The sequence below is a fragment of the Rhamphochromis longiceps genome, linkage group LG10 (assembly GCF_057381845.1).
Source record: "Rhamphochromis longiceps isolate RC_006_pf linkage group LG10, R_longiceps_female_GT1.1, whole genome shotgun sequence".
Lineage (NCBI taxonomy): Eukaryota > Metazoa > Chordata > Actinopteri > Cichliformes > Cichlidae > Rhamphochromis > Rhamphochromis longiceps.
Window position 1 is genome coordinate 3,427,759 of NC_140566.1, and position 18,595 is coordinate 3,446,353.

The 18,595-nt window shown below is 41.0% G+C and overlaps 1 protein-coding gene across 6 annotated transcripts; it reads left to right on the forward strand.

Moving 5' to 3' along the window:
* Positions 1-4,445: 4,445 nt before the first annotated feature.
* On the forward strand, positions 4,446-17,535 carry slc37a4b (solute carrier family 37 member 4b). 6 transcript variants are annotated; one of them, XM_085419887.1, is made up of 10 exons: positions 4,446-6,721; positions 7,385-7,798; positions 8,739-8,971; positions 9,915-10,161; positions 14,110-14,262; positions 14,348-14,433; positions 15,608-15,721; positions 15,803-15,868; positions 16,515-16,653; positions 16,733-17,535. In XM_085419887.1, exons 2-10 carry the CDS (start codon positions 7,651-7,653, stop codon positions 16,897-16,899), a joined length of 1,353 nt encoding a protein of 450 aa, XP_085276013.1. In that variant the 5' UTR covers positions 4,446-6,721; positions 7,385-7,650; the 3' UTR covers positions 16,900-17,535. The 6 variants fall into 6 exon arrangements, with proteins under 6 accessions (XP_085276013.1, XP_085276015.1, XP_085276017.1 ...); XM_085419889.1 differs by lacking the exon at positions 4,446-6,721 and adding an exon at positions 6,736-7,285; XM_085419891.1 differs by lacking the exon at positions 4,446-6,721 and adding an exon at positions 6,736-7,237.
* The last annotated feature ends 1,060 nt before the right edge of the window (positions 17,536-18,595 follow it).

Here is an 18,595-nt window from a genome sequence, read left to right on the forward strand (position 1 = left end):
ACTGTGCCTCACTTGAGTGGACGGACACTTCGTGGTGTCTGACTGCTCCTGCGTATCAAACTGAAACCATCACGGCAGCACACTTGCCTGGATCTAGTCAAGTTTCATGTGTTTCTGAAGAGCTGAGAAGAAAGGCTTCCAGCTGTTGAATCTGTTTTTATTTTAGACTGATAACAACTAATTTCAGAGATTTTGAGTTTCCAGAGGCACTGTGTCCGCAGACAACTTGATGCCCTGTCTCTTCCCTGTCTTTGCATCATTTTCTCTGGGATTAATAAAGTATTCTGATTCTGAGTCTGTCGAAATGCAGCACTACTAAAATGCATTGCACAGCTGGTTACACAGACAATGAATGAAGTTTTCTGTTGACCATTGCACTTTAAATATCAGACACTTTCAAAGATGGCTTGTAATTTCAAGTAGTCAAAGGCTTCTTAGCCCTTGTGCCCAAGGCCAAGTATTTGATCTGGCAGGAGCAAGATGATCAGTCTGTTAGATATCCACCCATGGACAGTTACAACTTACGTCAGCCTATCTGAACATGATGATGAATGCATAACTGTTCTAAGCCTTCATCAGCTCCCCCTTCACCAGAAATATGGTTATAACGATTGTAAGAGAAAAGCTGTGAGTACTGCAGACAGGTGAAGCCCAGTGAGTACAGTACATGTAACCACAGGGGGCAGCTCCATGCCCAAACACAGTGAGAGAAGAATGGAAAAATGGAGATTTGTAAAGGCCCTGTCTCAAGCCTCTGAGGCTGGTTTTGATGCATTAATTGCGACGCAAAGCTAAATCCTGCTCTGTGGCCCGTCTCTCCTGCTGAGAAACTATGATTGCTGTTGGTAAGAAGTGATTGAAGAAGCTGTAGCTCATCTGGTTGGGCGTAACGGTCCCAGACTCATTATTTTTCTCTTTCAAGCTGCTTTGACATTTGAGCTGCCGATGACTTTAAATGGATATCAAGCATACAAAGGAGGACAATCACATTTTCTTTAATGACAAAGCCGATCATTATTAACCCTTGTATGGTGTTCGGGTCTGTGAGACCCGTGTTCAGTTTTTTTCAAAAGAAAAATTAAACAATTAATTATTTTTTCACGTGTAAATGTGTTGTGTCTTTCCACTCACTCCACTTGATTATAACTGATTTATTTATAACATTTTATATAAAAGAAAAACGAGAAGCACATTAATTCATAAATGTGATCTAACAAAGGTAAAGGGAAAAAATTAACCATGTTTGCTGTTCATATGTCTTGTAATTGGGATGAAGTAAACATCTGTTGAGTAATTTAACATAAAATTGTTTGATAGTGTTAATTTGGAAAGCCAAAACTCTAGCGGGTCCACCAGACCCATGAACACTGGCTGAGTAACAAAAATACGAACACCACACAAGGGTTAATATGGTAAATGGTAAATGGCCTGCATTTGTATAGCGCTTTTCTAGTCCATAGGACCCCAAAGCGCTTTACACTACATTCAGTCATTCACCCATTCACACACACATCAATAGTGTCACAACAATGAGTGTCATTAAAAATATCAGAGGGTCTCCAGAGGAACCAAACTGGCTTGTATTCTGCAGTCACAGTTATTAGGTCTGAGATGGACCTGAAAGCACAATGCAAAGTTTGTTAAAGCAAAACCACAAAAAGAAAAGAGTTAACATAAAAATAGTAAAGAATCAAAATGACATTTAATTTCATTATACAAAATAAAACTTTAAAAGCATTAAAAAAACCAACCTTTTACTGAACAGTTATGGAAATGAGCGGCGCTGTTCATTCTTGATTCAGAGAGGAGACACAAATCCCTTTGGGCTTGTGTCAGGAAAGGCGTCTAGTGTGGGAAAAAAAATCATGTGGACCTACTTGCTGTGACGACCACCATGTGAATAAGGGAACAACTGAAAGTAGCTAGTTTGTTATTTTAAAAATAAAAGCTTTTTTACGAACACAGCCAAAAAGCACAAACAAAGCACACTGCACTTCACAAGACTAAACAGGGAAGAAATAATAACTCTTGTTTGGACCTGGATCAGAATTGGTCATTACCACAGAGGCGTTGTAGGGTCATGAAAATGATCCTGTTATGGATTTCAATTACCTTTTTCTTGACACCTGTAACTGGTCTATGCCACATGCTGTTTCCCAGTTCTTACTGTGTACTTATTTGCAATGTTGGTGCAACCCACTTCAGGATATTTCAGTGCTTGCACGCTGATGAAGAAGACTGATTTGTTGTTGTCAGTCTGCCCCAGGGCAGCTGTAGCTACAACTGTAGCTGCCTTCACCAGTGTATGAATGTGAGAGTGAATGAATAGTGGAATTGTAAAGCGCTTTGAGGGGTCCCGAAAAGCGCTATATAAATGCAATCCATTATTATTATTTTTTTTATTATTGTTGTTGTTGCTTTTTTAACCACCCTGGCTAATGCGCCGTTGTCCAGAAACAACTGATCATGGACTCAAAGAAACATGAATTAGGAAGGAAAGAAGTGCCCAGTCAAAATATCATTTTATAAAAGGATGCCCTCTGCCATCACTCGGACAGTCAGAGCCAAATGATAACCAGCTTTGAGAGACTCTTATTCCACTCTTATACTTTGCATATATATTATATATCAGAATATCATAACAGCCAAATCAATTATTTGAAGTCACACATCTACTGATGCCTTTTGGTTTTATTGACGATCTCAGACCATTTCGTATGGCTGACAGTGGTGACAGGTGTCAGCAGTAGTAAATCCAGAGTCAAGGGCTAAATGATGTCTCTGGGGGCAATGCAAAAGGCAAGCAAAAACAAACAAACAAACAAATTCATTCAACCAGACCAGTTGGACCACATTAAAACAAACTGACACTCTCTTGCTGTCCTGTTCCTGAGTGTTGTTGTGGACACTAACAGGCTTTTGAGAAGCTTCGCAGAACACTGAGATGAAAGGAGAAAGATCCATTTCACTTTGGTATGTTGTAACTGATGTTTATTTTTAGATTTCATTAGATAAGCACTGTTTGCCTTGCTTGCAATGATGGGACTCCACTGCTTTGACAACACAAATAAACAGTAAAGCTACTACAGAGCTACAGCAGCAGAAGACAACACTGTGTGGCACTCTGAAGATTTTTTTGCATTAAATCCATTTTTTCTGCAAGAAAAAAAGAATGAAAAAGGATCATGTATGTATCATGTATTGCATGTTGCTGTTCTCTGCAAACATAAAAGCTGGCTTATGAACATCAGCTGAGTGGTAACGAGACGCTCTAAAATGTCTTCAGTGTCCTAACACAGCGAGCCCTCACTTTTGCCAGTATAACTGCTTAAGAGGTACCACACAGAAATGCATTTCAAGGAAAGAGAACAGAGACATGTTTAATACAACAGCATCTGTCTCTAGAAGACACAAAACAGCTTTTACCTCTCTCTGAGGCAGACTGTATAATGACTGCAGTCTAGTACATCGGCAACAATGAACACGTTACTTTAGCTCCATCTTTTGGCAGGAAGTGTGCTGAAGCACTGATGGTGCTTCTTTTGTCTTTAGTCTTCTTTTCCAATTGCTCATTTGTCTGGTTTGAAATCTCAAAACAGGAACACAATGTTAAACTACGAATTCGTGCAATTTGTCAAAAAATAAATGAATCAAACTCATAATAATAGGTCAACTTATTTTGTACCACTGACAAAAGGAATCACTGGACATCAACAGACTTGTCGGCTCATAAATGTTCATACAATATTGTGTGTAATGTGCTTTATAATACACTCAGATGGGCCATGTCTTTGTCACTATGGTTTATTTTTGTTGCTGTTTTTCCTTCTTTATTATTTTTGATTACCTCAGTTGGTGTCTTCTTCTTAAGTGAGTTCTGTCATTTTTGATGTGTGTATTTTTTTACACCTGAGTTTCCCAGAATTTTCGAATTGCATTTGATTTGTATGAAAAAAAACTGTATAACTAGAGCTTGACTGATTGACTAGACTAGAGATAAAAAGAGCTCAAAGTAAAGATCAGAATCCACTATTCTACAATATATTAGAAATATATTTAAGAGTACCAAATTAGAAAGAAGCAGTCTTTTCATACCGAAACACACTGAGGTTGTGATTTAGAGGAAATTGTTACTTCAGGCTGATAAACTGAGGTAATCCAGGGAAATAGGTTTCCTTTTCCCTGTTTTTGCCATTACATAGATTATTTCTTTTCTCACTCTGCTCAAGGATTAATCACTCACAGAGGCCTGAGGTGAGAGCAAATGAGCACCCAATCAAAGATGCTTGTGTAGGGTAGTTCACGTTGTTAAACATTAATTGTTCATAATGTTCAGGCCTGTGTTTGACGTTGCTAATGAATTTCAGGATTTCAGGATTTCAGTATTGTGCATGCATTACTCTACTGTATATCGTGTGTCTGTGACAGTTGAAATGCACTACTGTGGGACTTAACCTGAACCACAGCAACTATCCCACATCCATAAGGTAAAACTGTAAAGGACGCTCTTGGCAGAACTTTGACACAGGTTAAGTGTCGTCCACCTCATCAAAAATCTTTCATCAGCGTTAATAACAATCCAATATCACTGACTCAGTAACAGTGCTTTAGTTGAAACTCATTCTCATCTCCAGCTTTGCTATGAAATGAAATGAATCACAACAATGCTGCGTGTCTTTTTACTGCAGTGCAGTATAGGACACATTAATCACCAAATAGACAACCACCTTCACCTGCTTACAGCTCACTTGGAGCAGTTTATAATAATTTATCCACAATTTTGCTGTACATAGACAATGACAGTAAAAGCCTATTCTATTCTGTTCTATTCTATAACTACCTGCATATGTACAAGCACAACACAAACATTTATATATAAAATTAATAAAATGTAAATCACAAAAAAGTGTTTTGTCAGCACACCATCTATTGTTCCACATGTTATCGGTGTTTTGTAGTAAAAACTTTGCATAAGGGAAATCTTTACGCTCCACTTCATAAGCTAAAAAAATACTGGCACAGAACATCTGTAGCTGTCACTGCCATATAATCCTCAGCGCTTTTTTACACTTTCTTTGATAATAGTGAAACAGCTCCAGGACTATCTATAATTACACTCATTTCCCCCCACTGTTAGAGGCTCCTTCGTTCTCTACGTGAATTGCATCGTGAGAGAGTACTGCCTGACGAGGGCACATTCAGAAATCTTTGAAACAATATCCTGTTGATATTTCCTTCCTGTGTCAACCCAGCAGTGTGTACAGGAAAAGATTCCCCCCAATTGAGAAAAAATAATGTTAATGGCATGTTGTTGATAACGAAGCTTCAGCTGTGATTATACAAACGACCAGTGAGTGTCTGTAACCTCACACAGAACAGTGAGTGAAGAACAGAGTGGCGAGCAGAGGGAAAGCTCCAGGTTTTCTGTTAAGTAAGAGAGTTCACTTCAACTCCGAGTCAGTTACAGACTGTGAACTAAGCCTCACTGTCAGGTTTTCTTCAACAAACTCTGACTTTCTCTCTGACTCCGCCCCTCCTGCTGCACCTGAACAAACTAGCTGACATTCTGATTCATGAGCATGTTGGCCATCCATTCATAAAGCTGCAATCAAAGCACATAGAGGAGCAAATTATTTTGTAGAAGTTCATGTTTTTAAAAACACTGAAATCCCACTTAGATATCATTTTGCTATTTTGACTACTTGACATGAGCGATTTTGCAAACCTTCAGTCGTCATATGAGGACGAATGAAGGACTGAAAACTAGATTCGGAGCAGTGATTCGGAGATGCTCTTCACCTCACCTTGGTTGTAATGTTACAACCAAGGTGAGGTGAACCAACCATACCTTTGTTCAAAGGTATGGTTGTATTGGTTGTACTCTCAGCTTGAAGCTGTCTGGCCATTCTCCTCTGACTTCAAATATCGACAAGGATATATATAGCCATTCACTGTAATCCTATTAGATCAGCAGTTTATGAAATACTCACCCTAGCATGCTTGGTGAAAATAACAATGGCACGTTCAAAGTCTTTTATCTCATCTTTCCTTCTTATTCTGATGTGCCTTTTGAACAGGTCATCTTTACATGTCTAAATGCCAGCAGCACTGGGTATTTTGGCCTTGTCATGTTTCTGTCAGTACTCTTTGTTTTCTCCATATAAAGTTAGTTTTACTGTCAAAAACAAATATTTTAATGCAGAATGTGTACTTTAACTAGTGAATGTGAGACTTTTATATGTAATAAAGATTCTGTGGGGATCTGAGGAATTTCTCTAGACCCCCTCTTTCAGTTGCTCTTCACACTAGTTTGCAGAGGAGGGCGGTAGTGAGCAATGCGAGCTAAATATTGATGTCTTCGTGTAATAATAGAAGGCTGGCTGTGCCGTATTATTCTGCAGGCCCGAGTGATTCCTAAGATATGCCAGCTCAACAGTAATATGGGGCTAGTTGTTTTGCGAGGCATCACAAGCTTAAATTCAGATATTTTTCACTGGAGTTTGGCGGCATGAAAACCGACCTCTACCTAAGTGCGAATACTTGATATTGTCTGTTTTAGTGACTGGCAGTGCAGCATAGTAACTGATAACCTGCCACGCTGTGTTGTCTTTGTGTGTCGTGGATGTGCCCACTCCATGTATGTCGCGCAGCCGCGCTCCCGGGACTGCAGATTCACGAACGCGCACCGTGTTTCAGCACGGACGAGGGACACGAATGAAAGGTAACGGGCTCTGCCGGCATTTCTCCATTCAGCGCTTCAGCGAGCCGCTAGGTTGCTGTGCCCCGCGGCACTGACGGGGGTTATAGCTCGCTTTACGTCGGGGTTTGGTTAAAGGAGCCCGGGGAGCGTTGACAGACACGGAAAGTCCCACAAATCAGTTCGCCGATGTTTGTTAGCAAGACCGCTGCCATTTGAGTAATTCAACTGCTATTAGCGACTTGTTCGGTTGTTTAAGACGCTTTAGGCGTCAGCAGCCAGGGTTTAGTGAGTTTAAATGGACACGTACAGAATGCCATTAAAGTGTAAAACCACAGAGCTTATGGTGGAATTCTAAGTATTTGACAATTAAGCTTTTCGTATCGTACCGTGTGCTACAAGCTGACTAGTCTTGCAGGTTTTCTGACATCTGATAGTTTGAGGGTTGCTAACTGGAGCCTTCAACTCTGACATTTATAGGGCAGCATGCTAGAGCAGTGAAACTGAGCAAGCTGGGCTGTAGCTCCTGCACCTGACCTGGTCAGCACCGTGGCAATTTTTTGACCTGAAGAAAAGAAACTGCAGATAGTCAGTCTGTGCCATTCCAGCTTGATGTAATAAATTGGATGACCTGATGAAGCTGCTTCTGTCTAAAATAATGTGTGTTTTCTTGCTCTCATTTTTCAGGCTGCCTTAAAGTTCCTGTCCTCCGTCCCGGTGTCCCCAAGCAGCAGCCTCACAGATAGGCAAAGCTACCAGCCAGCACGGAGCCTGCTGTAGAGCGTCACCTCATGGAGAATATTTTATCCCATGCTACATCTTATTTTAGACCTCCTGCTGCAAACAACCCTTTACCAGTAGTGTCAGCATCTAGCTGATTCCAGAGGGCCCAGAAACAAGACTCCACTGAAGAACAAATATTATTATTATAATTATTTGCATTGACTGTAATCATGGGGGCTACAGGCTACGGCTACTATCGTTTAGTCATCTTCATTTGCATGTTCATCGGCTACTCGCTCTATTTCTTTAACAGAAAGACCTTCTCATTTGTCATGCCCTCTGTGATGGAGGAGATAGAACTGGACAAAGATGATCTGGGTAAGATGGAAACAATAACAGGATGCTTTTATTTTTTAGGCTGTTGAGTGTAAGGAAAAGCTTCTTTAGCAAGCATTTAAGCCTTTAATCAAGCAGTTGCACAAGCGTTGCTATGTGAAGTGTTTGTTTGATTGCTGCTACACCCACCAGAGTGCTTATTATGTCACTTGCACTGATTTGACCTCAAAATTTCCACTGGGGAGAGTTTTGGTTTAAAAATGGTCCCAAAAAGATAACATTTATAAACATGTCCATCAATTTGTGCTTATTTTGTGGTGTTCACAAAGGGCTGGTCCAACCCACAGCATGAAGAATTTAGAAACAGCTTTACACACGTTCATGTTTCCTGTTGAAAAAGCACATTGGACATGCTTTTTGTTTATTTGTTTATACAAATGATGAATTAGTTCACCTGATAAGAACAGGTCATGTTACACTTCTGAGACTCCACACACAGTTACCTGGATAAGACAAAATCCTGCTCCTCACTCGAGGCCTCTGGGCTGTGGATATTGCATGAGTAATTTCAAAGTGGGAAGGATGTTTTTCCTTCTGTAAATCCACTCAAAAGCTCATCAATTTGTGACTATAGATTATGGTTGGGGAAAAAATTGATAAAACGTAGCATAGTGATATTTTGCATTTCAATACAGGAGCACCAAATGTCAGGGAATGCTATGAACAAGGGGCCTCATCTCATCACCATCCCGAGATAACGTTACACAAGAAAACTGAAATTAAGTCGGCTCAACCAAAACGTCAGCTTTACAAAGCTAGCTCCTAATTCAGAGCAAGCTAATCGCTCAGTCACACAGGTAAAGAAAAAAGTAAAATGTTGTGATACTGAGTTATTAATGTGTATACTTTGTAGCAACCCAAATCTTCTTCAGTAGACAGTTTGCATCATACTGAAATAGCAATCTGCACTGTGTCTCTGCAGGTCTGATCACCAGCAGCCAGACTATGGCCTATGCCATCAGTAAGTTCATCAGCGGCGTGCTGTCAGATAAGATCAGCGCCCGCTGGCTTTTCTCCATTGGCCTTTTCCTGGTAGGGGGCATCAATGTGGTCTTCTCCTGGTCCTCTACTGTATCCATGTTCTCTCTGCTGTGGTTCATCAACGGCCTGGGACAAGGCTGTGGCTGGCCCCCATGTGGGAAAGTGCTCCGCAAGGTAATATCATCCTGTCTGCCACCTCGTGCACCAGTATAAGTGTAATGCTGTCAGCACGCAGGGTGCCCATGATGCTTGTAATGCTTTCGCAACTAGTGAAAAGACATCACTTACAGGGGAGGACTACCTGTATGTTGTGTGTTTGGATTCTTTACTCCGGTGCATTAAACATGTATATTTCCTATTTTATTTGCAGTAATTGGATTCCTTGACATATATAGGACTCACCTTTGGTAGGACTACGGTCCTACAGTCATATGTTCGAGCAAATGCTAATCCATTAGACTCTGAGATACGTTGGAAGGTATCTTAAAGTAAGAAGCTCTCTTAAACGTAGCGGTTAGGAACAGCTGGGCAATAAATAGGCTTTGGCATATGTTCAGCATGTGGCAGGGGATCAGATTACAGGTCAATGTATTTATGGAAGATCCTCAGGAGATGTTTTTGAAGAATAGTAACATTGTTCAGAAGAGTTTCCCATCCCCAGTCAGAGCAAACACGTTTCATCCCTCCAAGTGTGTTCCATACTTGAGTTTACATTCACACGCGATGGAGAAGAAAAAGATTTAAATCAACTTTAAATATTTGCCCAGTAGATTCTGAAGTTACAGGACAATCTTTCAGGGGTACGGTATGAGGACTATTTATGGTCGCGTTTAGGTCGATTACGTCTTGAGGGCGTGTGGCTCTGATGTCAAAAACAGATTACGCTTTTTGTCTGTGCTGTCATTGTGCTACAATTCTGTTGATTATTAGATTTGCAATAATCTCTCTGCACAGCTCACATATAATCTTTTAAGATAAACTGCACTCAGTGACATTTAGTTCCATAACTTGTGGGTTGCCTCAGCAAATGGAAAGTAGCTAATATGAGCAATATGTGGTTTCAAGTTGTGCTTAAATAGGCTTTAATATTTGATTCTTTGTGTCTGTTCTCCGTCAGTGGTATGAGCCTTCCCAGTTTGGAACATGGTGGTCTGTGCTGTCCTGCAGCATGAACCTGGCTGGGAGTCTGGGTCCAATCTTGGTCTCAGTGCTGCTGCATTACTACGACTGGAGGACCATCCTGACCATGTCGGGCATTTTCTGTGCTGCCTTCTCATTTGTTTGTCTAGTGTTTGTAAAGAATGAGCCAAAGGATGTGGGCCTGCCCAGCATGGAGGCAGCGGCCAAGAAGGGAGCGAAAGGAGGTGAGAGAACCAAGAACAGAAAGGTCACTTCCTGTGTAGCTTTAAACGATCATCATGTCAGTCACACGGGGACGTGTTCAGGGATGCAAACAACTCACTTGTAAGCTAATTTTCCTCTTTTTTAAGTAGTGACATTATTATCCTGAACCAATGGATGATGGATGAATCCCTGTCAGAATTCCTACAGTGAATTTCTTTGATGCTCATGAAGGTGAACTGTATTGGACAATTAGAGCAAAAACCTGCTTGCATTGGTATGTGGAGCCAAAGATGGACAGGACTCCCAAAATATGGGAAAACACGTCTCAATAGAGTTACAAATGCATACAGTATGATCTACAAGCATAAACTAAGCTTGTGTGTAATGATTTGTGTGTAACTTATAGGACTCATAGTACATGCTTCAATCCACACACAAATACAAAGCAGCCTGACCACACGTGAAACTATTATACAAAACGCATACATCCAAACCAGAATAAATACTGATCATTTATTAAGTTCAGCTCTGAATCTGATAATTTACACTTTCAAAAACCTTTCTGTGTGTACAAATGTGTAGAACTACATGAAACCTCGCTCTCGCTTGCTCACCAAACCTTAAATACATGTGGACAAACTGATCACGTCGCGTGCCCACGTGGGGTTTCGAGGCACGTTTAATGCTGCCGGCATTGCAAAGATTCATAAAGGTAAGCTGGGTTCAAGTCCCAGTGTGAAACAGACGTGGACAAATCATTACTTGTGGATATCGTACACATTTGCAACCCATATGGAAAGCATATTTTTTTCATGTGCACATAAGTGTCATAATGGCAGATTTTTTTGCCAGATCTGCAGCTCTGTAGTACAGAGACCTCTGGCGGATGCTTAGTGTTCTGAGCTTGGCTCATAGCTGCTCACTAGCTTTCAGGTTTGGGTCAACTTATATCCAAGTGAGGCATCAGAAGTTTACACCAGCAGAACTTTGATCCTCTGCAGGCGATGAACACAGTGTACAGCTGAATGCTAACATTTCACTCACAACTGTGCCCATTAGCTCTTTTTGCTGCAGTAGCTATTACTGTAAAAATATTTTTCTCTTTCTCACTGTCTGTAAACTTCGTACTGTAGATGTTACTCTCACTTGCTGGTACGCTTATACTCACCAGCCACTTTGTTAGGTACACCTGTTCAATTGCTAGTTAAAATAAATATCTAATCAGCCGGTCACATGACAGCAGCTCACTGCATTTAGGTATGCATTTTTGAGGGATCAAGCAGTAAAGGCATAGAGGACACAGGAAAAATGTCTTCATGGTGTGTTTTTATTCCACACCAAAGTTCAAAATATAATTAATGGGCCCATAAAAGAGGTCAACTAAATACAACTCTGCTCAAAAAGTAACATAAAAGTAACTAAGCAAACAAAATATACAGAATTAACTCACAGACTGACTTAAACGCAAAGACACAGGCGGGTAACTTTTTATAGTGGTTTGGCCAAATCATTTAGACACAATAGAGGAAACCGAATTAAACATGAAGACTATCTAAGCACAAATTAACTTAACCAAACCTAAAACACCCACCTTGTTTGTAGGGGGTGTGGTTGGCTTTCATAGTCCTCGGCCCTTGGCCACGCCTTTTGCCCAAAGAGAAAACTCAAAAGAAAGAGAAACATAATTAATATAACAGAATCACACAGTGCTAATATGTGCACGCTTCATAACGTCACTGTTAGGTTTAAGTAAATAAATGAATGAATGACATTCCTGAAATAAATGTTTAAACACAAAACAAACTAATGAGGTGAGTGTCTGGACTGATTGTTACCAACATGTGGTTGAGGCCATCACAGTAGTCAAATCAAATCAAATCACTTTTATTGTCACATCACATGTGCAGGTACATTGGTACAGCACATGTGAGTGAAATTCTTGTGTGCGAGCTTCACAAGCAACAGAGTTGTGCAAAATACAATAATGTAAACAAGCAAAATACAAGAATGGCTACATCTGAAACTAATAAATATATGTACAATATATAATAGTATATGCATTTCTGGATGTGTATACTAAATATTTTTCTGTGTGTGTGTGTGTGTGTGTGTGTGTGTACACATATTTTACAAATTAAATAGAGTAAACAATGAATAGAATATATAAAATAAATAAAATAAAATATACAGAGTGAGACATGTGCAAAACAGTGGCATTTATATACAGTGTGGAGTGCATAATGTTGAAGTTCCAGTAGTGAAGCTGAGGTGTCTATGAAGTGTTCAGCAGTCTGATGGCCTGATGGAAAAAGCTGTCTCTCAGTCTGCTGGTACGGGACCGGATGCTGCAGAACCTCCTTCCTGATGGAAGTAGTCTGAACAGTTTATGGCTGGGGTGACTGGAGTCCTTGATGATCCTCCCCGCTTTCCTCAGGCACCGCTTCCTGTAGATGTCTTGGAGGGAGGGAAGCTCACCTCCAATTATCCGTTCAGAGCACCGCACTACTCGCTGGAGAGCTTTGCAGTTGTAGGCGGTGCTGTTGCCATACCAGGTGGTGATGCATCCAGTGAGGATGCTCTCAATGGCACAGCGATAGAAGGTCCTGAGGATGCGGGGGCTCATGCCGAATCTTTTCAGTCTCCTGAGAAAGAAGAGGCGCTGCTGCGCCTTCTTCACTGTTTTGTTTGTGTGTACTGACCACGTAAGATCCTCAGCCAGATGTACACCAAGGAACTGGAAGCTGCTCACTCTCTCCACAGCAGCGCCGCTGATGGTGATGGGGGTGTGTACTTCTCTGCACCTCCGGAAGTCCACTATCAACTCCTTTGTCTTTGCGACGTTGAGGGTGAGATGGTTGTCTTGACACCAGTGGGTCAGGGCGCTGACCTCCTCCCTGTAAGCTGTCTCATCACTGTTGGTGATAAGACCCACCACTGTAGTGTCGTCCGCAAACTTCACACTGATGTTGGAGCTGTTAGTGGCTGTGCAGTCGTAGGTGTAGAGTGAGTACAGGAGAGGGCTCAGTGCACACCCCTGTGGAGCACCAGTGTTCAGTGTGACGGGGGATGAGGTGATGCTGCCCAGTCTGACCACTTGGCATCTGTCAGACAGGAAGCTAAGGATCCAGCTGCAGAGGGAGCTGCTCAGTCCTAGATCCTGCAGTTTCCTGTCCAGCTTCGAGGGAACGATGGTATTGAATGCTGAGCTGTAATCTACAAACAGCATCCTCACATACGTGTCTCTCTTCTCCAGGTGTGACAGGGCAGTATGTAGTGTCAGGGCTATGGCATCATCAGTGGACCTGTTGTGGCGGTATGCGAACTGTAGAGGGTCCAGTGAGTCGGGTAGTGAGGGGCACCTGCTAAAGGTTGAAATTGAGCATCAGAATGGGAAAGAAGTGGTTTAATTGACTTTAAACATGGCACAGTTGTTGGTCCGAGACGAGTTGGTCTGAGTATTTTCAGAAATCGCTGAACTGCTGGGATCTTTCTGCACAATCCTCACAGAATGGTGTGAAGAAGAGAAAATATCCAGTGAGCGGCAGTTCTCTGGATAGATGTGGGAATTCAAAGGCGAATGCTCAGACTGATCCAATAGGAACGCTTCAGTAACTCAACCACTCGTTACAACCAAGTTATGTCGAACATGTGACTTGTCATCAGAAACTGAAAAACTCTCCGTTTCTGTTGTGACATTCAGATGTAAGGTCAGAATTTGGTGTAAACATCATGAAAGCATGGCTTCATCCTGCTTTGGATGAGCAGTCTGGAGGTCCCTTTCTTGACACACTTTGTATGTTAGCACCAATTGATCATTGTTTAAATGCCACAGTTGCTGAATATGTCCATCCCTTTATGACCATACCATGTGACAGGCATGCTTTGTAGAATAATTGAAAAAACTTCATTCTTTACATTATTTGGACTGTTAAGTATTCATGAGCTCTTTTTGTGTCCGTGCTCACCAGGAAGCAGTGAAAGCACCCTGAGTGAATTCCTCCTGTCTCCTTTCCTGTGGGTGCTGTCTCTGGGTTACTTGGTGGTGTTTGGAGTGAAGACGGCTGCCACCGACTGGGGACAGCTGTTCCTCATGCAGGAGAAAGGCCAGACTGCTCTCATGGGTGCGTGTGTTCATTGTTGCTTCCCACATAGTTTTCACGTCATCTGACTGGTTGTGGGTGATGACGGAAGCTCTGTTGCTAACAGGCAGTACCTACATGAGTGCCTTGGAGGTTGGAGGCTTTGTGGGCAGCCTTACGTCAGGCTTCATTTCAGACAGAGCTGTGGCTCGGGTGAGTAACCGATAGGAGTTGAATTAAAACAACTTGGGTCAGTTAAAGGGATTCTTGAACAAGCATACGAGTAGCGATTGGTTAAGTGGATTAGTTAGCTCAACTATTTCAAATAATTAAAGGCTTGAATGAGCCTTTAAAAAGTTTAAGCAAAAAGCTCTACTAAAAGTAACGGAAATAACCATAAGTTATGTAATATTAACAAAGAAATAGTTGGAATTCTCTGCTTAAGGTATCACTGGTATTTGAAATTCATTAAAAAACAAATTCTTCGAAAGCTAACAGAAATGGATAGACACTTGAAATCTTATTATTGCCAAACTGTGAATAAAAGTAGTAAATATTTTGCTAAACATTTGGCTAGCAATTAAATTGTTAGCCAAGTATGAATTAACAGTTAGCAAATATAGCAAATACAGAAAAAATGTAGTTTATTTCGCAGTTTCTGATGCCTAAACTATAAATACACTGCACACTATTTCCCCCAAAATCCTTCTCCAGCAAGCCTCTCGGCTGTGAGTGGGAGTTCCCACTCAGCACAGCCACACAGTCGGACTGTAGCTACATTGTAACAGCAAACCCCTCTGAAACCTTAGAATGTAACTTACCTATGGTTACATTTCATCTAAGGCCCTCTTTAACCTACTGCTATGAATCTTTGTAGAGTTCAGGATGCACAGGCCAATCCAATAGTTAAATGGACTGGTTCTTTACTTGAGCACTGAAAGCACTGTGTCGACACAGACACAGCTGGTGACATTTCTGGAAGGTGCACATCAGGTTACCGGGGATGTAGCAGGATATTTACACAATAAGTGCAAAGCCCAACACCGTAACCTGATGTGCACCTCCATAGAAATGTAACTGCACTGCGTGTCAATGCAGCTCGCAACTATTGCGACTGGCCTGTTCAGTGATGTTGAGTCCTCCTGTGCATTTGTGGCTACATTTTCACCACAGTTTGATTTTATGAGTGAGAGAATAAGCAGGGTTAGGGTTGATTTCAAATTAACATACTGCTCGAATTTTCCAAGGTTGAAGTCTGACTTTTTTTTTTTTTAAATTATTATTATTTATTTAGGTTTTAGACTTAAACCTGGTTTTGATACATCACATGTTTCAGTATGAAGGGTGTTGATTTTAGTGTTTTGCTCCTTTCTTTGCCTTTTTCTAGAAAGGCTTGGGCACCCATGGCAACCCTCGCCATGGCCTGCTTATTGTCATGATGGCTGGCATGTATGTGTCAATGTACCTCTTCAGAGTGACCATCACACCTGAAATCCCAAAGGTAATTCATCATTTTGTAATCCACGTGAAATGTATACCTTTCAGTCCTCAAAAAACTCTAAGAGTAAATGTCTTTGTTCAGGAGCCTCCACTTTGGGTCCAAGTCATTCATCCTGTATCCGTCCTCATTGGTGTGTCAGAGAAAGAGGTATGCTCCGGAAAGAATCATTCCATGTGAATAAAAACAATGTAGCTACTTATCAAAAGGCTAGCTGGTGAGTTGTTCTGAACAGCGAGCATAGCGGCTCTATGTTGTTCTCTACAGCAGACTCAGACACACTACCCAGTGTTACAGTGCCATCCACTGACTATTTCTGGGAAGAGATGTGGGTTACACTCCGGCCCAGCAGGGGGCCAGTTAGGGCCCAGTTACCCGTTCAGCTTGCAGTGATGGAAACCCTGAAGCTGATGAAGAAAAAGGCATTTATTAGTCTGTGGAACTGGGACAATAGATGTTTAATGGCAAATGTTGTTGGTGTTTAACACCTGTACCTTTAAAAGAAACTGCTTCTGAAGCAAACTGTGTTGCATAAAATAAATTTTCAAGCTTGCAACATTTGGGATTTCATTTGGGAAAATCAGCATTTGGACAAACTCAACCAAAATATGTCTTTTTACCTTTTTACCCGTTCACTTTAAAAGAGTTCATTCTCTTTTGAGCTTCAAATGAACTTTAAGATTCACCTAAAGGTTTAAAAATGTCCCAGTTTCAGTATCGGTACCTGTGGACACCCTAGAAAATTATTTTTCCACCAGAAGGCTTTTATTTTATGTATGTTTTCTCTCATTCACAGATTTGGATCCTCTTGCTTGGTGCCATGTTTGGATTTTCTTCTTATGGACCAGTCGCCCTGTTCGGGGTGATAGCCAGTGAAAGTGCTCCTTCAAACTTCTGTGGAACATCTCATGCTGTTGTAGCTCTAATGGCTAACGGTGAGCTGCAGTAAAATCATTGTCATGTTTCAGGTTTTGACCCTTTGATATGAACACACAAGCTTTCTTTTTGTTGCAGTGGGAGCTTTCATGGCAGGGCTGCCCTTCAGCACTATTGCCAAGCAGCACAGCTGGGACGTGGCGTTCTGGGTAGCTGAGGTGATAATGGGCGTCACCACCATCGGATTCTTCCTTGTACGTAACATGCGCACCAAAATGGGACGGATCACAGAGAAAGTGGACTAAAGTCCCTGTTGGTACTGCTGGTGACTCTATATGCAAAATACCGCACATTAATACAGATCCAGTTTGACCAGCCAAAACAAGACTAATCATGAAATCTTTGACGGCATCCTCAGGGCTGATGCCGATCATGGAATCACTTATTTAGTCCCAGGTAATCCCACATGCATGGATTAATATTAAAGTGCACAAAGGTCCTGTAGATCCATGCTCATCAAAAGCTTCTGTTTTAACACTTCAACTTAATCAGCCAATCAATAGAAAAAGTTTCTCATATCGATGTGCTTACAAATGGTCTAAAGATGTATGTTTCAGAAAACGTACCGACACCAAAGTATCAAAAGCTGTGAGTCGGTTTTCTTGAGTTGAACCGTATGTAGAGCCCATTTTCACATCCTGCCTACAGTGCAGGTCGTTTCTGTTTAACACAGTGAATGTTGACTGAAGGGTCTGTACATTAAAGGTAACATTGTTCACTTATACCTCAAGTATTTGTAAAACTTCTTTTCATTAACGTGTTCACTGACATGAAGCATTTGGAGACCGTATTTTTCTACACAGTCGTTTGCTAAATGATAGTTTGTTCTCTGGTTATGTCAGCTTTTCTGATCTGGCATGTTTATTTATTTGTTTTTAGAACAGATAAATACAGATGATAATGTCACTGCCATTGTAGTTTTGTGGAGCAGATTTCTTAATTTTTGGGATAAACAAAGTACATATCATCTGGACTATAAACTGTTAATAAAATCTCTCGACCACCTGATCTTTGTCAACTGAAAGGTTACAGCACGTGTTGCTTTGCCATGTCTTACTGGAGTTGTGCTGGTTTTCAAAGAGGTAAAGATCTAATAAAAGCTTCATTTTCTTTATCTACAAAGTGTTGTTGACCTTTGCACCTTCAGTGTCTGACAGGTAAAAGTCCAAAAAACGGGCAGGAACAAATGCGGAGTAAAAACAGACGCCTTTGCTTGAATGAATACATAAAGGGATGGACGTGGTCTGCAAAAAGCCCCCAATCCAAGTGTTACCAGTTTGAATCCCACCTGATCCCTCGAAGAACAATAAGTACACACAGCCATTACATTTAATGATAACCCAAGGTTTAATTTAAATAGAGTGAGTTAGAGCAAAGACACGTTTGTAAGTATTTCTAAATGGTGGGATGTGGGAATGCTTTCATACTTACTGATTTATTTATTTATTTTAATGAGTGAACCAGATAGCAGCTGCTTGAGTTTGGAGAATAATTTGTGGATAATTGGAAGAAAAAAATAATACTAAAAATGGGATGATATTAAAAATAAGAAGTCTTGGTAAACGTTTAACTATGACTCTGAACCAGGGCTACCTGTGGTACATTTCAGTTCTTTACTTGTTCCACATGTTGTCACATTACAACCTTATTTTATTTACAGCCATATTTTGAGTGACGGTAGACACCAGTAACAGTTTGAGCTGATATAATTTTGGTGAGAATTGGGTAAAGGTCGGTCCTAACCCAAATTCGAGAATCGGGTAAAAACTTTTTTTTTTAATGAGTCGTCTTCAAACTTGACAATGATACATGAGGCCTTGGGGGACATGCGTACTTAGGATGGCTAAGCATTTGACTTTGACCTTCACTGTTGGTGCCCAAGGTCAAAGTTGATCTTGGAAAAACAAAATGCCAAGAAACCATATCGAACGTAATTTACAT